The sequence below is a fragment of the Akebia trifoliata genome, chromosome 10 (genome assembly GCF_017979445.1).
Source record: "Akebia trifoliata isolate Shusen 1 chromosome 10, ASM1797944v1, whole genome shotgun sequence".
In the NCBI taxonomy this organism is placed as follows: Eukaryota; Viridiplantae; Streptophyta; class Magnoliopsida; order Ranunculales; family Lardizabalaceae; genus Akebia; species Akebia trifoliata.
The window spans coordinates 1,923,001-1,941,545 of record NC_141384.1 but is presented as its reverse complement, the minus strand read 5'-3'; the positions used below and the strand labels follow the sequence as shown (position 1 = coordinate 1,941,545).

The 18,545-nt window shown below is 36.6% G+C and overlaps 1 protein-coding gene across 1 annotated transcript; it reads left to right on the top strand.

Annotated features, from left to right (window-relative positions):
- Nucleotides 1-614: 614 nt before the first annotated feature.
- On the top strand, nucleotides 615-14,220 carry TRS120 (transport protein TRS120). The gene is made up of 10 exons (XM_086455318.1): nucleotides 615-1,190; nucleotides 2,035-2,241; nucleotides 2,363-2,545; nucleotides 3,607-3,716; nucleotides 4,756-4,815; nucleotides 7,231-7,522; nucleotides 8,675-8,967; nucleotides 9,881-10,752; nucleotides 12,045-13,004; nucleotides 13,744-14,220. Exons 1-10 carry the CDS (start codon nucleotides 780-782, stop codon nucleotides 13,962-13,964), a joined length of 3,609 nt encoding a protein of 1,202 aa, XP_086311444.1. The 5' UTR covers nucleotides 615-779; the 3' UTR covers nucleotides 13,965-14,220.
- The last annotated feature ends 4,325 nt before the right edge of the window (nucleotides 14,221-18,545 follow it).

The following is an 18,545-nucleotide window of genomic DNA, read 5'->3' as shown; positions in this document are numbered from 1 at the left end:
CCCAAAATATGTTTTTTCAGTGAATTCGTCACTTTATAATCAACGAATTCACTAATAAATTACCTGCGAGATTGTTGATATGACAAAATCACTAGTATTTTATTAGTGATTTCGTTGATTATAAAAGTGACAAATTCAATGGAAAAACATATTTTGGGGAATTAAAATGAATAATGTATTGGTCATTGAATTTCATCGTTTTCAACGCACAAAATGGAGATTAACCCAATTGTTTGATGGTATAATATGAATGATTTTGTTAATATGTGCCTTTATGTACTTTGAAAATTAGGATCTGAGGGTATTTTAATAAAAAGAATATTTTAAAGAGCATTTTCGGAACAAAACTCAATTTTCAAAGTGTATTTATTGGACTAGACCCTAGATTTGCTATTAGTAAAAGTTGATATGGCAATAGAGTCTCTCTAAATTTTAAGTTATTATATTCGTCCGAGACGAGATAAGTCGGATGAGTCAACTCGTTGTCCGCGGGGGCGAGACAAGACTAGATACCGGGTTTTAACTCTTTAAACCATGGGGCCTAATTTTCAATAAGCCCGTGGGCCCAAAGTTTTTATGCATATTTCATTGACAATTATACCCTTCACCTTGCCCATCTTCATGTGCAGATCAGCAGATGTGCTGCTGTTTCTCCCTCCCTCTCCAATCTTCATTTCTGCAACTCATGATCCAGTGAATCGCACCTAAGAATTGCACCCTAACTCCCACCACTCAACACCGCACGATCAAAAGATCTAATCCAATCACTTGCATCAACGATGGAACCAGACGTCGGCATCGAAAGCGGATGCATGATAAGAATTGCAGTGCTCCCGATCGGACCGATCCCTCAAGCACAGCTTAGGGACTACGTATCAATGTTGGTCCGACATCACAAGGTCGAACTCTCCGCCATTAGTTCCTTCTACACAGAACACCAGAAGAGCCCATTCGCTCATCAACCTTGGGATACGGGAAGTCTCAGATTCAAGTTCATGGTTGGTGGGTCCCCTCTTAGTCCGTGGGACGATTTCCAGTCCAACCGCAAGATCCTAGCCGTCATTGGCCTCTGCCACTGCCCATCATCCCCAGATCTCGAGGTTATTGCCGAGCAGTTTGCTGTTGCTTGCAAGAGTTATACTTCCGCTGTTGTTGAGCGGTGCTTCGCGTTCTGCCCTAGCGATTCTCAGGTTTATGATCCTAAATTTTTATTGCTTCTATATAATTCTAGGTTTGAATTTAGTCGATAATGTAATCAGATCGATTTAGATGAAAATTGATTTGTAATTGTTTTAAAATCCCCAATCGAGGAACTGATTTGGTTTGCTGGTCATCTGAATCGATTGAGAAAAATAGCCAATTTGATTTAGAAACATTTGGAAGATCTTTTGAGTTGCGAAGTAATTAATGGTTATGGATTTTGAGTTAAGAAACTGAATTCTAATTAAAATTTAGAATCTTGAAGTGTTTTGCTGCTTTAAGTAGCACATTTAGGGTTTTTTCTCCGCTCTGTAATTTCGATTTATATCAAAATTGATTTGTAATTGTTGTATAAATCTCCAATTGAGGAACTAACTTGGTTTGCCGGTAGTGATTAGTGAGTGAAAACATCTATAGTAATCTGAATCATTGAGAAAATAGTGAATTTGATTTAGAAACATTTGGATGATCTTTTGAGTTGCTGAGTAGCTTCCAAAGATTGAAGTTGGCGATCCAATAAAAAAAAGATTGAAGTTGGAGATCAATGGTAATGGACTTTGGAGTGAAGAAACTACATTCGAATTAATTTTTTTTGAATCTTGAAGTGTTTTTCTGCTTTAAGTAGACATTTAGGGTTTTTTCTCCACTCTGTAATGTACTTCATTGATAATTCTTCTGTTTTAACGAATTTATTAATTATTAGTTCTATAGATGAACAGTGTTTACTCTGTCATGGTTTTAAAGTGACAATTAAGGCACTCAATTTTATTTATTTATTTTCCTGCAAATTTCATCCTCTGAGGGCATAACTGGTTTCCTTGTTTTCTGCTACAGCTTGAGAATGGTGGTAAAAAACAAAACAATTTAGTATTGTTTCCTCCCGCAGATCGGCAAACTCAGGAGTTCCACTTGCATACTATGGTGCAAGATATTGCTGCCTCATTATTGATGGAATTTGAAAAATGGGTTCTTCGTGCAGAATCTGCTGGAACTATTTTGAAGACCCCTTTAGATTCTCAAACCAGTCTCAGCTCAGAGGAGGTTTATATTTTAGGTGTCCTAAGGATTTGGAAACTTTTTTTTCCCCCTTCTTCTTTGGGATCCTATAGAATTACTTTCAGACATTGAGAAGTGTTAATTGATTGACTCTTATTTCGTGTAGGTTATCAAGGCCAAAAAACGGAGGCTAGGCCGGGCACAAAAGACAATTGGAGATTATTGTTTGTTGGCGGGCTCACCTGTTGATGCCAATGCCCATTATTCTACAGCAATAGAACTTGCAAGGTTGACGGGGGATTATTTCTGGTATGCTGGGGCTTTGGAGGGCAGCGTATGTGCCTTACTGGTGGGTACATTCACTGTGCTAGAAACATCAAAGGGCAAGTCTAAGGAAACCATTTTCATGTTGAAATTGAAATGTCCTAGTTGAGTCCCATTAAATGTTCTACAATACATAGAGACTTTAAAATGATGCTGTTTTTGTATTGGATATTTTCAGTTTTAGAATTAATGCTAGAGTTTGCCCGTGCCTACAACACTGGCATCCTCTTTGGGGTTAAGGGGGTAAAAGAGGAAAAATATAAAGTTGGAGAGGTATTATTAAGAAAAAGGGGCGCGGGGGGGGGGGGGGGAGAGAGAGAGAGAGAGAGAGAGAGAGAGAGAGAGAAGAGGAAAAACAATAAAGTTGGAGGGGTAGTATTGGAAAATGGTAGAAGAAGAAAGAGAATAAAGTTAGGGGTATTTTTGAAAAGAGGAAGAAGAGAAAAGGTAACATTTGTCCTCGATATATATTGGCTATGGGGGTATCAATCTTAAGACAAAGAGAGTGGGACCCACCGTTGTGTTTTATTATATAGATTGTATATATTTGTATTGGTCACATGCCCTTGCTGCATGTCGGCATGTGGGTAACATCTCACCTCCTTGCATGTGGTTATCATGGTTTTGAATCTCAGTTTCCCTTCTCGTCTCGTTCACAAATGGTTCCGAGATGACTCGTGCAAGTCAACTTGTTATCTCCGATGAGACAACCCAATACCATAAAGGAGGAGGAGAAGAAGAAGAAGAGGAAACAGGCACATCTTGGCTTTTGTGTCTCTTCTCATTCATGAACAGTACTGAGATGACTTGAGCAAGTCATCTCAGTCTCGAATAATTTTCAAATCATGGTGGCTATACATTCCATGCTTTATGTGTTGATAGACCATCCCCAGTGGTTACCATACAAATAATTGACATATCCTTCATGTTAAAACTTAACAGTTATATGGTTTCCTCACACGCATGTCCAATATGCTCTGAAGTTTCCAACCTAATTGTAGTTCATACAGTCATTATTATTTCCAGTTTAATAAAAGTGTACCAAGTTTGCGATGATTGTTTTATTTCCTTTTCTTATGTAATCAGATAGACCAGATGGGACAAAAAGATCCAGTTTTAGAAGAGGAGGTGAAGTATCGCTATAATAGTGTCATCTTGCATTACAGAAAATCATTTATGCAAGACAATGCTCAAAGGTAATTGACTATTGCTTCAGTTATGTTAGTGGTTCTTTTGGGCATGATGATAGTTTTCTTCAGTCTGTGTCTTGTCTAAATTGGTTTTACAAATGCATATTCTATGTTGTGTGTACTTATAAGAAGATAAAATTAAGAATAATACTATACCGTTTACCCCTTTTCCCTCGTGTACTATTTGTTCTTCATGTTTATGCATGCTTTTAGCTTGTTTTGGATAGAGTTTAAAGGTGAAATAGAACTCACGTTGCCAACCCCAATAATTGGGATAAGGTGCAAGCAATGTTGATGAAGAACATATCCTTGAATGAGTCACGAATCTTCCATCTATTATCAAGTTGGGTGTCTGCAAGGTTTAAAATCTTGTTTCAGTGTAAGATTTTGTTCGGGAGAAAAATCAAAACAGTCTTGACTGAGTCTGAAACATTCCAAGACAATCTGATACATTCAATGTTTCAGGATCAATGTTTCGTTCTAGTCTTGGCCATAACAAGAATATTTTTCTGAAACATTCAGAAATGGAACGAAACTTTGAATCATAAGTGTCTGTGTTGATAAATGGTTTCTTACCTCCTTTTGTGTTTGCTCTCTTTAGAAAAATATATTTCTCTAAAATTATAGCATTTTCTACTTATTAAAAAAAAATCTAGCATTTTCTAATAAGTGTCCTTACCATCCTAGAAATAACATTGTAAATAATTTCTTCTAATAGATGGGCTCCCAAATAGATCACATCAGGTTTTGATGATGTGATTTATTTTTATTTTAGTAGAGAATTTTCAAGTCATTTATTCAGAACTAGTGTAGGCAGAAAGTATGATGCTAACTTCTGTTCCGTGAACAGAAAAAGGATACATGCTTAGCCAAACAAAAAAAAAAAAAAAAAAAAAAACAGAAAAGAAAAGAACAGACAAAAGGCAGATCTGCAGTCTTGCTATTCTCTCTCTCTCTCTCTTTGATTTTGTTTGTGGCTTGTAGCTCTTCATTTACTTCCTCATATTTGGACCTCATTACAATTTCTTATTATTATTTGTTGCAGAGTTTCAACCCTAAGCTTTGAACTTGAAGCTACTTTGAAATTGGCTAGATTTCTTTCCGGGTATGCTCCTAATTCTGTTCATAACTTTGTACCAAAATGGAAAATAACTTGTATAAGTTGAGCTTACTTACATGTTTCATGATTATTTCTTTTTTCTATATGTGCTTTTTATGCTCACATAAAGGAAAAACAATGCTATATGAGTGTAGTTTCTTGCATAGATCATGAACAATTTTTAATTTTTTTAAATAAAATTATTTGTGTTTGTTCTGCAACCATGTACGTAAAAGCTCAAAACATCTAAGCCCTTTGTACACCTTATTTTTAGACTCCTATTAAGGTCATGACTATAGGAGATATGTTTGGATTTGCTGTTAAGGTGGGGATCCTATGGTATCTCATCTTCATTTTGCGGACGACACCTTGGTCTTTGTGGATTTTCTCTTTCAGCTTAGGTATTAGAGAACGCTTCGAGGATGTGTTCAGCCTTGTAGTCAATCTTTTGAAAGCAAGGTGTTCGAGGTTGGGACAATGCCTAATGTCAATAACCTCGTTTGTGTGTTGGGTTGTGGAATGAGTTAATTTCTTGAAAGTAGTTGAGGTTACAGCTTGGAGTGAGGTACATGAAAAAAAAATCAATTTGGGATCCAGTTATTGAAAGAGTTCCGCTCTTGGTTTTTTGAAAACCAAATGTATATTGAAGGGAGGAAAATCGATTTTGATGAAGATAATTCTTAAGTATTTGGGGCATTTAGAGGAGTATTTTTTAAGGATTTCATGTTTAGATGGGAGGCCCTTTGTAATGTGTAAAGTTGTCTTTTTGTTTCTTGTTTTTTTGGCCAGTCCCCTCGACCGTCTTTTTAATGAAAGTGTTTTACTGATTTAAAAAAAAAAAAAAAAAAATTCAAAGGGAATTAAAAATGCATTTTGTTAATTTTCAAGGAAAGGGTGTAAAGCTAGAGAATGCGAGAATTTAGAATCAATAATACAATACCTTGCCATCATAGCTAAATGGTTGTTATATGGGGATGATCACACAACAGTTCGTGAAACACTTACCCCAATTTTTAGGTGCCGTATATTTTTCCTAGGACCTGTCTTTCCTTTTCTACTATTCTTTTTTAGGATAAAGAAACACGAAAAAGGGTAATAACATGTCCAACCTTGGGGTTGGACAACGTCAATACATCAAACAAACGATGCCTAAGTGATATCTCTTGTCACTTTCTGGAGTCTACTATTTGTTTTTGATAAGTATAATTTCATTGCAAAAAAAGTATGAGGTGGAGAAGACCTACTTAGTACACAAGGGAAGGCAAGAAAAATCTAAGATTAGGTTTTATTCATAAGATCCCATCTACACAAAAATTCCTCAAGATTAGGTTTTATTTATGAGAATTCTGTTGTTCCTTTCCTTCCAGATTCTCCTACATACACCAAAAGGCATTAATGTCCACCGAATTCTCTCTCTATGTGAGAAGGCTTAAATCTGGCAACTTTGAAACTGAGCTAAAGTGGATTGAATTAAGTGCCAAGGGGTATTGAACAAGGACAGAGAGACCAAACCTCCCTAAGGAAATCGCAATGAATTAGTAAATGATTGACAGATTCACCACTGAATTCGTAAAGGAGGGAAAAGTTAGCCATGGAAAACCCCTGTTTGGTTAAAAGATCAGTGGTGGAAAGCTTATCCAGGGTGGCCAGCCAAATGGAGAATGCTACCTTCTACGAAACCCTATGACCCCAAATTGTGACTGCAGGAAACTCCAAAGAATAGCTAGGTTCTAGGGAATTGCAAAAGGATTCTACCAAATTATCCTGCCCTGGTAACATGTTCACACTCTTCAGTCCTATTCCAATGCCGACTGGATAAAATGATCATAATCATCCTTTTGTTTTCATTCGTGCTGTTGGAAACAGAATAAGACAAATGGTTCTGAAAATAGTTAGCAGATAAGATGGTTAGGATAGTAGGATCGACTTACCAGGTGGACTTTCACATAATAAAAAAAAAAAACTATTATCGGTACCCTTCAAATGGTAGTGCTGGTGTATGGTTTAGGGTAGACCAGGATGGAGGTCTTGTTGACAAATCATTTACCTCAAAAGACTGATCTGTTTGGGAAAGGCACCACTATGAATATATGAGGATCACAGGCTAAACAGGGTTAAGTTTAAATGAGTGCGTAACACCCGGGAGCGGAGGTGTGATACGTAACACTCAACACTCCCCATCACCCATAAGGGTGAAAAGAATCGAACCCGTGACCTATATGAACCTAGTGCTCTGATACCATGTCATCCAAAACAACTACTCCAAAAGACAGATCTGTTGGAGAGGGGGAGAACTATGAATATAAGAGGGTATAACTAGGCTATGTCAACAGGTCTGACATGTGGAGATTTAATTATTCTGCCGGAACTATTCTTACAGGTATCAATGTTGCATTGTAATTACTGTTGTGATTGTGACAGACGACAGCTGGCTAAGGAGGTTGTTGAGCTGTTGATGACTGCTGCAGATGGTGCAAAATCCTTGATTGATGCTAGTGATCGGCTGATATTATATGTTGAAATAGCTCGTTTATTTGGGTCTCTTGGTTACCAGCGAAAAGCTGCCTTCTTTTCGAGACAGGTTGCTCAGTTATATATGCAACAAGAAGATTGCTTGGCTGCTATCAGCGCGATGCAAGTGTTGGCAATGACCACAAAGGCGTACCGTGTTCAAAGTAGAGCAACCAGTTCAAAGTCACTTTCTTTGTCCAATGTAAGTTTTGTCTGAACAAATAGTATTTTCTTTCTTTCATCTTGATTTTTATTTGCTTTTGAAATTGGAACTGTTGGTTCTTGGTTGTATCTTGATAGTCATGAACACTAGTTATTGCTAGGATTGCGAAAAACACTTGAAGGTGGAAATCCCAATGTCGATTTTTTTAAGCTCATGTGCACTTAAATGATAAAGGGGGCTAATTTCTGCTCTTCGTTACAAGCTAGTATTGGGTTTTCTAATTTTCCTTATTTCATGTTATCAAGATTTCTACAGGAGAAAATTATGTCTGTTAAACAGGCCCTCAGTTACTGACCACTGATCTTGCTTGCTTAGCAAGGAAAAGGGCTACAAACAAAAATGCTGCTCATTTTGTTTTGTTTTGACAGGCAAGGAGATTCCCAAGAAATCTTTTAAGATGGTAACCGATTGTCAAACATGAACAAAATATGTTACAAGTCTTAACTTTTCCTTTTCTTTCTTCTCTTTCTCTTGATTTGATTTTTATTTTTATTTTTTGGAATTGAGGCTGTTTATTTATTTACATTGATATCTGGTATGATCCAGAAATTAACATATGTGACGAACCATTGATTGGTGCTGATTTTATTTTGCAGTGTTTTTTTTTTCCCCGTTTGCTTTTTGGGTTTAAATACATGTCACTTTCCATTATAATTGTACTCTTTTGCCATGTTGTGGTTTTACTGTTTAAGCTCTCCTAAAGAAATTTTATTATAATAGAAGGCAGACTAACCAGACAAAAACCGAAAAAACTCAGCAGAGCATCACTACAGCCTAAAGTAATAAAAATACAATAATGAAAGACAATTACCATGCTATCATTCTGTGTATGTTGCCACTGCCCACTTGGCAGAAGACAACCTTATCCTTCGAAAGAAAGAGCAGGTGATGATTGGTGAGCCTGAATCTGCGTACATTGCTCGACTAAGTTCCATGGAATTGATTCATATCTGTCGATGTTAATCATGCTTTCAAGTGATTTCTAATTTGGGTTCTTGTGAAGTAGAGATGCTTATGAATTTGAAAAATTGTGCGAAGTTTGCTCTGTAAATATGTCATTCTGATCGTTAAATTTGAATTGCATGCAATGAAACTGATTATTTTTTTTGTTCTGTTTTTCTTCTGTGGAAGGAAATTGGATCGAATCACGCTGATGCTGGAAAAATGCACCCGCAATCAGTAGTTTCGTTATTTGAATCTCAATGGAGTACCCTTCAGATGGTTGTTCTGAGGGAGATACTGTTGTCTTCTGTTCGTGCTGGAGATCCCCTCGCTGCCTGGAGTGCAGCAGCTCGTCTACTTAGATCTTATTACCCTCTCATCACGCCTGCTTGGCAAAGTGGCCTTGCAAGGGCACTTACAAATTCGGCAGAGAGGCTCCCTTCAGGAATTCGCTGTGCTGATCCCGCCCTACCTTTCACAAGGTATTTTCCTTTGGTCATCTTGTTCATGCAAAGAACAACCATGGGTTCCTTATTTGTGTATCAAATATTATTCACTTAGGACAATTTCTAAGTGAAGGTTTTGTGTGGAATGATGCCACACCCTTTAACTTAGAGGAACCATGTGTTCCTTGCTGCGTGGGAAAGTATTCTTACTCTGGATGGTCATTCGTAGGGGACTTTGCACCCCAAATTACTGCATCATGTGTAGGAGGGATGGGGAGTCCGTTAGTCACCTATTATTACACTATTTGTTGACTCGGGACATTTGGATGCATTTCTGGGATTTGTTTGGTGTTGTGGGGTCCCTTCCTCAGTTGGTTAAAGCTCTCTTCGAGTATTGTCGGGTTTTTGAAGGAAAGGAGATCTCTTTTGTTGAAATCATAGTGTCAATCAAAGGTTTTTTATTTTTTATTTTCTCGGTATAAATTTTTTGAAGAGTTCAAAGGCGTCTTCTTTGAGGACTTCATGGGGAGATGGGATTGGTGGTGTAGATTGTCCTAGTTGTGTTTTGGGTGTCTTGTGCGTGTACTCTTTTTGTAGTCACCTCGATCACGTTTAATCGAAGTTGGTTTTACCTATACCAAAATAAAAATAAAGATTGCCACTTGTATCAATCCTAGCAAATGGAAAGCGATGAGATGGGCAACCCAAGGGTTCATTAACTGGTGCTCTTGAATGTTGGGTGTAGGCAACTCAATCCCAACAGCATAGCCTATTTTATATTTTGCTTTCAAAGCTAGATATATTTTTTAACTGGAAACCCACGGGCTCTTCTCAGTTGAGGGGAATTTCTAAAGATAGGGAAAATCTAATTTCGGTTAATTTGATCGAAATGTTAACATAAATGTGAACATCAATATATAAACATAAATTTTCTTTTGATTACTTCCAGGTTGCATTCCTTTCCAGTCCATCCCTCACAAATGGATATTGTAAAACGCAATCCAGGAAGAGAAGAATGGTGGGTGGGCTCTGCTCCTTCAGGACCTTTTATTTACACACCTTTTAGCAAAGGAGAACCAAATGATAACAGCAAACAGGAACTCATTTGGATTGTTGGGGAACCCGTCCAAGTGCTGGTAGAGTTGGCAAATCCTTGTGGCTTTGACTTGATGGTCGACAGTATATATCTTTCAGTCCATTCTGGAAATTTTGATGCTTTTCCCATACGCGTGAGTCTACCACCTAATTCAGCAAAAGTTATCGCATTATCAGGAATTCCAACTTCAGTGGGCACAGTAAAAATTCCCGGATGCATCGTCCACTGTTTTGGTGTTATAACTGAACACCTTTTCAAGGATGTTGATAACTTACTCCTTGGAGCTGCACAAGGACTTGTTCTTTCCGATCCTTTCCGTTGCTGTGGTTCCCCCAAATTAAAAAACGTATTAGTGCCAAATATTTCTGTTGTGCCCCCTCTACCTTTGCTAGTGTCGCATGTGGTAGGAGGTGATGGTGCTGCAATCTTATACGAAGGTGAAATTCGTGATGTTTGGATAAGTTTGGCAAATGCAGGATCTGTTCCAGTTGAGCAAGCTCATATTTCATTATTGGGCAAAAATCAAGATTCCGTTATTTCAGTTGCATATGAGACTTTAAAATCAGCTCTTCCGTTGAGACCGGGTGCTGAAGTGACACTACCGGTGACTATAAAAGCCTGGCAGCTTGGTCCGGTGGATCCTGATAATGCTAAGAGTACTTCTGGAAGTATGGGTAGGGTATCCAAGGATGGAAGCAGCCCCATGTTGGTGATTCATTATGCAGGTAGACTTCCCACCATAATTACGATGATCAGATTTTGTTTTGACTTGTTTAAGAGAGATTCTATTGCCACACCAATTTTTGCTAACAGCACCCCAATTCATATGTAAATCACCATAGAATTCACACACGTCTTGGGTTGCTGTTAGAAAAAAAAAATGGTGTGGAAATAGAAGCTCTCTTGTTTACATTTAGTATCACCACCTACTTGATGGAATAAGTTATGTTGGTATGAGTATCTAATATTTCTGAAACTCACCCTTGAAGTATATCTTTTGGTTTTCATTCGAGTAAGGGCTGATTGGTAACATTTGAGATAAACAGCTATGGAGCCTATAAAATTGTTTATTGGCCTGATAAGCATTTTATTGTCTTGTAAAGACATTTCATATATATACAAAATGAACATGTTATTAAAAATAAACTAATTTTATGTGGTTGAATTGAATCTATTTGTTTCTCTCATACCTTCATGACCACTGTTGTGCTACCATTGCACCTACCACCTTCACTGCCATTGATCACCACATCTTCCATTGTTTCCCTCTCCACTATCATTATCACCACTACCACCGCCATCATCATTTCCACCCTGAATGCCACTGCGACCACCTCCCCAACTACTGCCACCTTTACCAACACCATACCATCTCTTTTTTTTTGTCCAGATAAGTTATTGCAACCCACACCATCTCGAATTGGAATTTTTTTACCATCATAGAGAAATGAAAGATTGAAATGAGTAGGAACAAAGAATACAAATTAAGAGGGGTTTTAATTTTTGGAAGGCTACTGTTTCTCATCAAGGCCTTTGTGTTTTGGGTAACATTTCCCCAAAAGCATTTTCACCATAAATGCTTTTGGCAATAACTCTTCTGTATCCATTAATATTGTTTAGTGTAGATTTTCTTTCTCCACTCTTGGGTGTTGTCATACCCCAGTTAAGCCCCGTAACCCTCTTATATTCATAGGTTCTCCCTGTTAACCATCCAACTACTCTAAAAGACCGATCTATTGGATAGGGGGAGAACTATGAATATAAGAAGGTCAAGGGGCTTAACTTGGGTATGACACACCCGAGAGTGGAGGGAAATATACACTCAACAAATATTTCTGGGATAACCATTATACAATGATCTTGAATTCATCACAAGTTTCATGGTGTATAAATTCTATTATTGTCAGAGCTGTATTGTTCAAACTACTTGCAATCTCTGGAGTATTTCCTGACAGTGAGCTTGTAAGTAGAAGTGTTCTGAATGTTTAATATCTTTCAATTTTTTTTTCCTTCTCAGGGCCTTTTGAACATTCTGAAGAATCTTCAAAAAATGGGTCTGGTTTAACCCCAGGGAGACGTCTGGTTGTTCCATTGTATGTTTGTGTTCTTCAGGGCTTGTCTTTCGTGAAGGCCCGTTTGCTCTCAATGGAAATTCCTGCACATGTTGGTGAAACCCTTCCCAAACCAGTTTTTGTGGAGAATGGATCTACTGAAGTAGTTTCTCCTACCGAAAGTAAAACTGATAGTTTAGTAAAGATTGATCCATATAGAGGAAGTTGGGGTCTCCGCCTTCTTGAGCTTGAGTTGTCTAACCCAACTGATGTTGTATTCGAGATTAGCGTTTCCGTCCAGCTGGAAAATCCAACGAACGAGGATAGTACTTTTATTGATCGTGATGCTTCCGATTTTGGTTACCCAAAAACTAGAATTGATAGAGATTACTCTGCAAGGGTACTGATACCCCTGGAGCATTTTAAGCTGCCTATTCTCGATGGATCCTTTTTCATGAAAGATTCTCAAGCAGATCAGGGTTTAAGTGGTAGAAGTTCAAGCTTCTCAGAAAAGAATACGAAAGCTGAATTAAATGCTTCTATCAAGAACTTGATTTCTAGGATAAAAGTGAGGTGGCAATCTGGAAGAAACAGTTCCGGAGAATTGAATATTAAGGATGCAATACAAGCAGCGCTGCAAACTTCTGTGATGGACATACTACTTCCGGACCCATTAACATTTGGATTCAGGCTTTCGAAGAATGGCGTCAGAACTGCTTCAGTGATTGATTCTCCAAAAGAATCCAATGTTCAAGATAACTCGTCAGGGTCTAAAGGTTCTATATTAGCACATGACATGACTCCCATGGAGGTTCTTATTCGTAACAACACAAGAGAAATGATTAGGATGAACCTTAGTATTACTTGCAGAGATGTAGCTGGGGAGAACTGCATCGAGGGCAACAAAGCAACTGTTCTTTGGGCTGGTATGATTCTAAAATTATGTGTTTAGTGGCCTTCCTAGAGCATCAGAAGGTGTTTCAGTTGGTTTTGTTCTAGAGACCTGCTTATAGCCCCCCAACTTTTACTTATTACACCCCAATTACAAATCCTTGTAACACTCATTCAAACAGTTGTTTACAATTATGATTAGGCTCATATAAAATCCTAAACCTAAAAAATAAAAATCTTGCATACAAAAAACTATAGAGCTTCTATTGGCACCCCAACTTTTATTCTCAAACCATTCACCTATTCTCTTTATTTTTAATTGGGGTGTAATAAGTAAAAGTTGGGGTGCCAATATAACCTTTCTTGTCCTATTCTTGTGTTCAATTAATTTAGTTTGGATTGGACTTTGTTTTTTATTTTTCACATAAATATCTTCTTTTGCCTGTCCAATGCTCTCATATGAGTTATTCGTCATACAAATATTTTAGGTAGAACACTATTCAGCAGCTTTTTATGATCACTTGGGCTTCAAATTAAACTTAAATGGATGGATAAGAAAGAATCTGGCCCTTTGTTTTTAATTTTTTCCCCTTATTTGCAAATTCAAAGCCATTTCATTAAGTGAAATTAGTCTACTAATACTTTTTATGTGAAAATCCTTTTTTTCCCCTCTGTATCTCCATTAGATATTATTTGGGTATATCTACAGATGAGAAATAATATTGTTATTAACGCGTTTTATATTGTTTTGTTTGTTTGCGTAATTTGGTGAAGGTGTTTTGAGTGGGATCAGCGTGGAGGTTCCACCTCTTCAAGAAATCAAACATTCCTTTTCACTATATTTCCTGATTCCTGGGGAGTACACCCTGGTGGCTGCTGCTGTGATTGATGATGCAAACGACATTCTCAGGGCTCGTGCAAGAACAGACTCTCCCGATGCACCAATCTTCTGTCGTGGACCCCCTTTTCATGTCCGCGTCATTGGGACCGTATGATCTCTTTATCTGCCCATTTATCTCATCAGCATTTTTTATTTGTAGTCTCACAAAGATAATTGAAAATGCCATTGAAACTGGCGTTTCTCTGATCGGAGTGGTGCCATGGCATCCGCTTTGCAGATGAGCTTTGTGTTGTTTTTTTTGTGTTTGTTTGTTTGTTTGTTTTTTTTTTTTTTTTGTGTGTGCTTGTAAATGTAGAAAATCACTCCCCCCCTCCCTCTTTTATCAATTATTTAGAATTTCTTGCAATTAATGGTGAGTGAATCTATAATTTATATATTTCTGATTATATAAATTTTATATTTTCTCATAAATTATCAGATTGGATCTGTATCTGATTGGGACATTGTTAATCCAAAAGTCCATCCATTAGGTTTTCAAATCGGGTCGGATCCTTGTCAGAGCCTATCAAATTTGATTTTCAGTGTGATTCAATCCATTTACATTCCTTGCAATTGGGTTGTGGTTGTGAATGTGTTTGTGGAGTCTCACTGCAAGGGGTGTCAATGAATCGGATCAGACCTGAAATCTGATCCACTCTAATAACTTCGGATCTTGATCAAGGATTTGATAACCTCTCAGATCAATTTTGGATCAACTATGTCTGGATCCAAAATAACCTCTCAAATCCAATGTTTATTTTGATCCGTAAAATTATAAAATAAATGTTCATATATTTAAACAAAATATATTATATAATTTAATTACTGACCCACATTTATTGGATCAGGACCTATCAGATCGCCATATGCTTGATCCAAAATTGATCTAATAGTCCAATAAACTGAATACTTCTCTGCTGGATCGGATCTTTATTAGAATCCAAATCCTCAAATCATATCGAAAGTTATAAGATCAAAATGGATCAGATTTTTGGGTTTGCTAAGGTCCACACTACTTCATTCTCATTGAGATTCGACTGTTGTTCATTATGAGGATCATCCAATGGTGTAAATTTCGAGACTAGGTGCTCCTCACATGAATTACCCTCTTTACCAGTTCTATTATATGGAGCATTAATGAACGGCTCAGATGCCTAGATGTTGCTTTGGAAATCCCTAAGAAATATGCATTTCTTCGTCGTTGTATCCAAGAAAAAAAAAAATCTAATTATGTATTAAATAAGCAAATTTATTAACGAGCGTCCAGTATGAAAAGAGAGAGAATATCCTTGAAACTCATCAATAAGGAACATAAAAAGGGTAACCGGTTGCCTAGGTTTTCAAGCCTCTTAGAAGAATAGAGTTTGATACTTTTATTACTGTTTGTTGCTTTTATTTCCAACTAATGTTTGGACACCATAATTTCTCAAGGAAAATTCTTATCATGTCATCCCAATTTTTACTTATTACACCTCAATTACTTAAATTAGTCATCACTTGATTCACTTCCTAAATAAATATTAACACATGCCATTTAAAATAAGAAAATGCTTTATTGCCTGCGTTGGACACTAAATTCAACACTAAGTTGATCTGCATAGAGAATCGTTGATTTTCTAACTTTTATCTTGAGAAAATAAATTTATGATTATCTTTGCATTGTCAGGTCAATTCAGTATTTGACCCAATGTCCAACGCAAGCAATGTAGCACGACTCTTTAAAATAAGACTTTACATTTCCACGTCAAAATTTTCTTGATAATACTTGCAAAAGACAAAAACAAATACACAAATTGCCAAGTGACAATAACCCATAAAAAAAGAACAAATTGACATCAATGGCGATTGTCTACTCCAACCTCTTGATGTTGACCCTGTGCTCTTCGCTGTTCAACATCTCTCCATGGACGAGAAGAAAATATCCATACCTAACAATCTTTCCTAAAGTGAATGTGGTATCTCAACTTATTAATTTTTTATACTTTAAATTTAATTGGGGTGTAATAAGTACAAGTTGGGGTGTAAATAGAAATTCTCTTTCTTTTTATCTTTTAATATAAAGCAAACACCTATAGGTTACTTTTAAGGAAAAGTGAGGGTCTGCCTTCGTCGGACACTGTGTTTAACATTGCACTCACGTGGCTGATGTGGCAACGACACAAAATCATAGATTTTTTTCTTTAGGATACACAAGAAAAAAGATCTATGATTCCGTGGCCTTGCCATGTCAGCCACATACATATCATGTATGTGTTAGCGCATTGTTTTATCATTAGTCATAAATTTATAGTTATATGTGCACTACCACATCAACGTAGTGTCCAACGATGGTAGTGTATCACGACTCTACTTTTAATGATGAAAGTATGTATATGTGACTTCAAAGACTTCTTATTCACTTCTTACCAAAGGCGATGATGTGTGGGACCCACACCCACTGATCCCAAAAGGTTACGTAGGATGACGATTCTTTCCTATGCAAATTTTGACGTTAGCAAGGCAAGTAGAAAAAGCATGAACGCTAAATTGAAAACGTTATTTTATTTTATTTTATTTGTTGTTTGAGCATATGTTGGATTATACTTTCAATATGAAACACACTTTCCTTATTAATTTAGTAAGATTTTAACTCTTACAAATGGTCCTTGAGATCAAATGATTTACCACGTTGGTAATGCAACACCACATCTTTTTAGATTTAATGGAAAAAATCAGATAAAAATAATTCAATTTTTTTTGGGGGTGGGGGACGCTTGATCTTAGGTCCTTGAGCTTAGATGGTTTACCACATTGCCTTCCATGGAATTCCAAACTTTAACATTAAAATTCAACCATGAAAAATAATATTTTTTAATTTAATTTTTCAAAGTTCATAGAATTTTGCCCTCTGTGACATCCAATCATGTTTTTAAATGCCAAACGATGAGCTCAACGACTCTTAGTAAGACTTGAAATCGTCCAAAGTTAGTGAAGGTACTTAGACTCTATTTTGATTGAAACTATTTTGATTTTTTCCCGAACGAATTAATATCTACTAGATTTTAAACTTCAACTTTTATCAAATAAATAATTAGGATAAGAGAAAAAGTACTAAATCTTTTTAAGAGAGATTAGTTTTGTCTTGCTAGGGATTAGTAAACTTTATAAAGGGTACATTTTTCTTGAAAATCCCTAGCATCCCAATCGTCAATTTAATGGAGAGTCTCAACATTGGGTTGACACTAATGTTTTCCTTTAAACTTGATTCGGGCTATGAATAAGTAACATTAAAATTGACATCGATTCTCATATTGCTGACATGGATGTATGATCATATATATGATTTCATCATACATCCACATCAGTAATGTGAGAATTGATGTCAATTTTAATGTTACTCCAGCACTACTCTTTGAACTACAGTGGAGATGTTTTGGACTTCTTTTAGGTCCAACAAGGTTAGCGACAAGATGGGTAGAGAAATACAAGCTTCAAACATCTCTACACTAGAGCTTTTGTTGTTTGTTTGTGGACACACGTGGAAGAAGCTTATTGATTAGCTAGGAATCAAGTAGCCTTTTTGAAAAAAAAAAAATGGAGGAAAAAAAAATAAGTTAAAAAGAGGGACCCAATACAAAATGAAACAAGAGGAATCAATTAGGTATATGGGGCCTTTTTTCATAAAAACCTCAAATTGAAAGGAAGAAAATATTGGCTAGTACTTGATTCTTGTCCATTTGAAGACGATAGAATAGTTTACGATAGACTATAACTATTATATTATTACGATGAAACAACAATCATAATTATTTTTATTTTTATTTTTTTTTATGATAGGGTGTTTGACCTGTATGCTCGACTGGCAAGGATGAGGAAATTGACCTCTTAAAGCATCATATCTCCATTCAAATCTCTCAGGTACATGCAATACCTCACAAATCACACATGTCAAGTAAAATGAGATAAATCCTTAGGGGATTACTATGCCCAACACTCGCTGGTTACCAGTAATCCTTATGATAGTGTAGCGATTGTTATAATTTCATTGTAATAGATGGATGAGAGTTTTCTTTCACACACTGTATCCTTTTCTGACCCCCTTCCTCTCTTTTTATAACTTTTGGGAGGGTCCAACTTTGATATCCTTATTCCCCTCATCCCTCGTGATAGTATGGCCACCCTAATAGTGTCCACAAAGGTTCTTTATGTTGGAGGTGAAGTTCTTGACTTTATCTTCCCCATATTCACCTTCATTATCTCTGTCCCACTAGTTTGTACTCAATCCCTCTTGGGGATAGCAATTGGCTCCGTGTGTTACACGATGTCACGATTATCGATTCAAATATGAGATCATCATGAGAGGGAGGGTCTCCAGCGTGGCACCATATGGACATGGATTTAGTGGTGTCAATTGACACCCCTGCATGGATTCTCACCTTCACGGATCACATGTTGTTGGTTCTTGAGGTATAGCATTTACAATCATAATGATCGTAATGACTAGTTCTTTAAAATATAATTTTTTTACATTTTATTTTTTGTCGAAATCACAACCATTTGACTATTTTTTTATACATTTCACATAATTACTTTAGTGTTCCCGCACCAACAATGGATATTTTAGTAGTTTAATCAATTAAGGATTTACCATTGAGAGCAAGAGGAATAAATATAATATTTTTAAAAAAATTCATAATTATTTTTTAGGACTGCTATG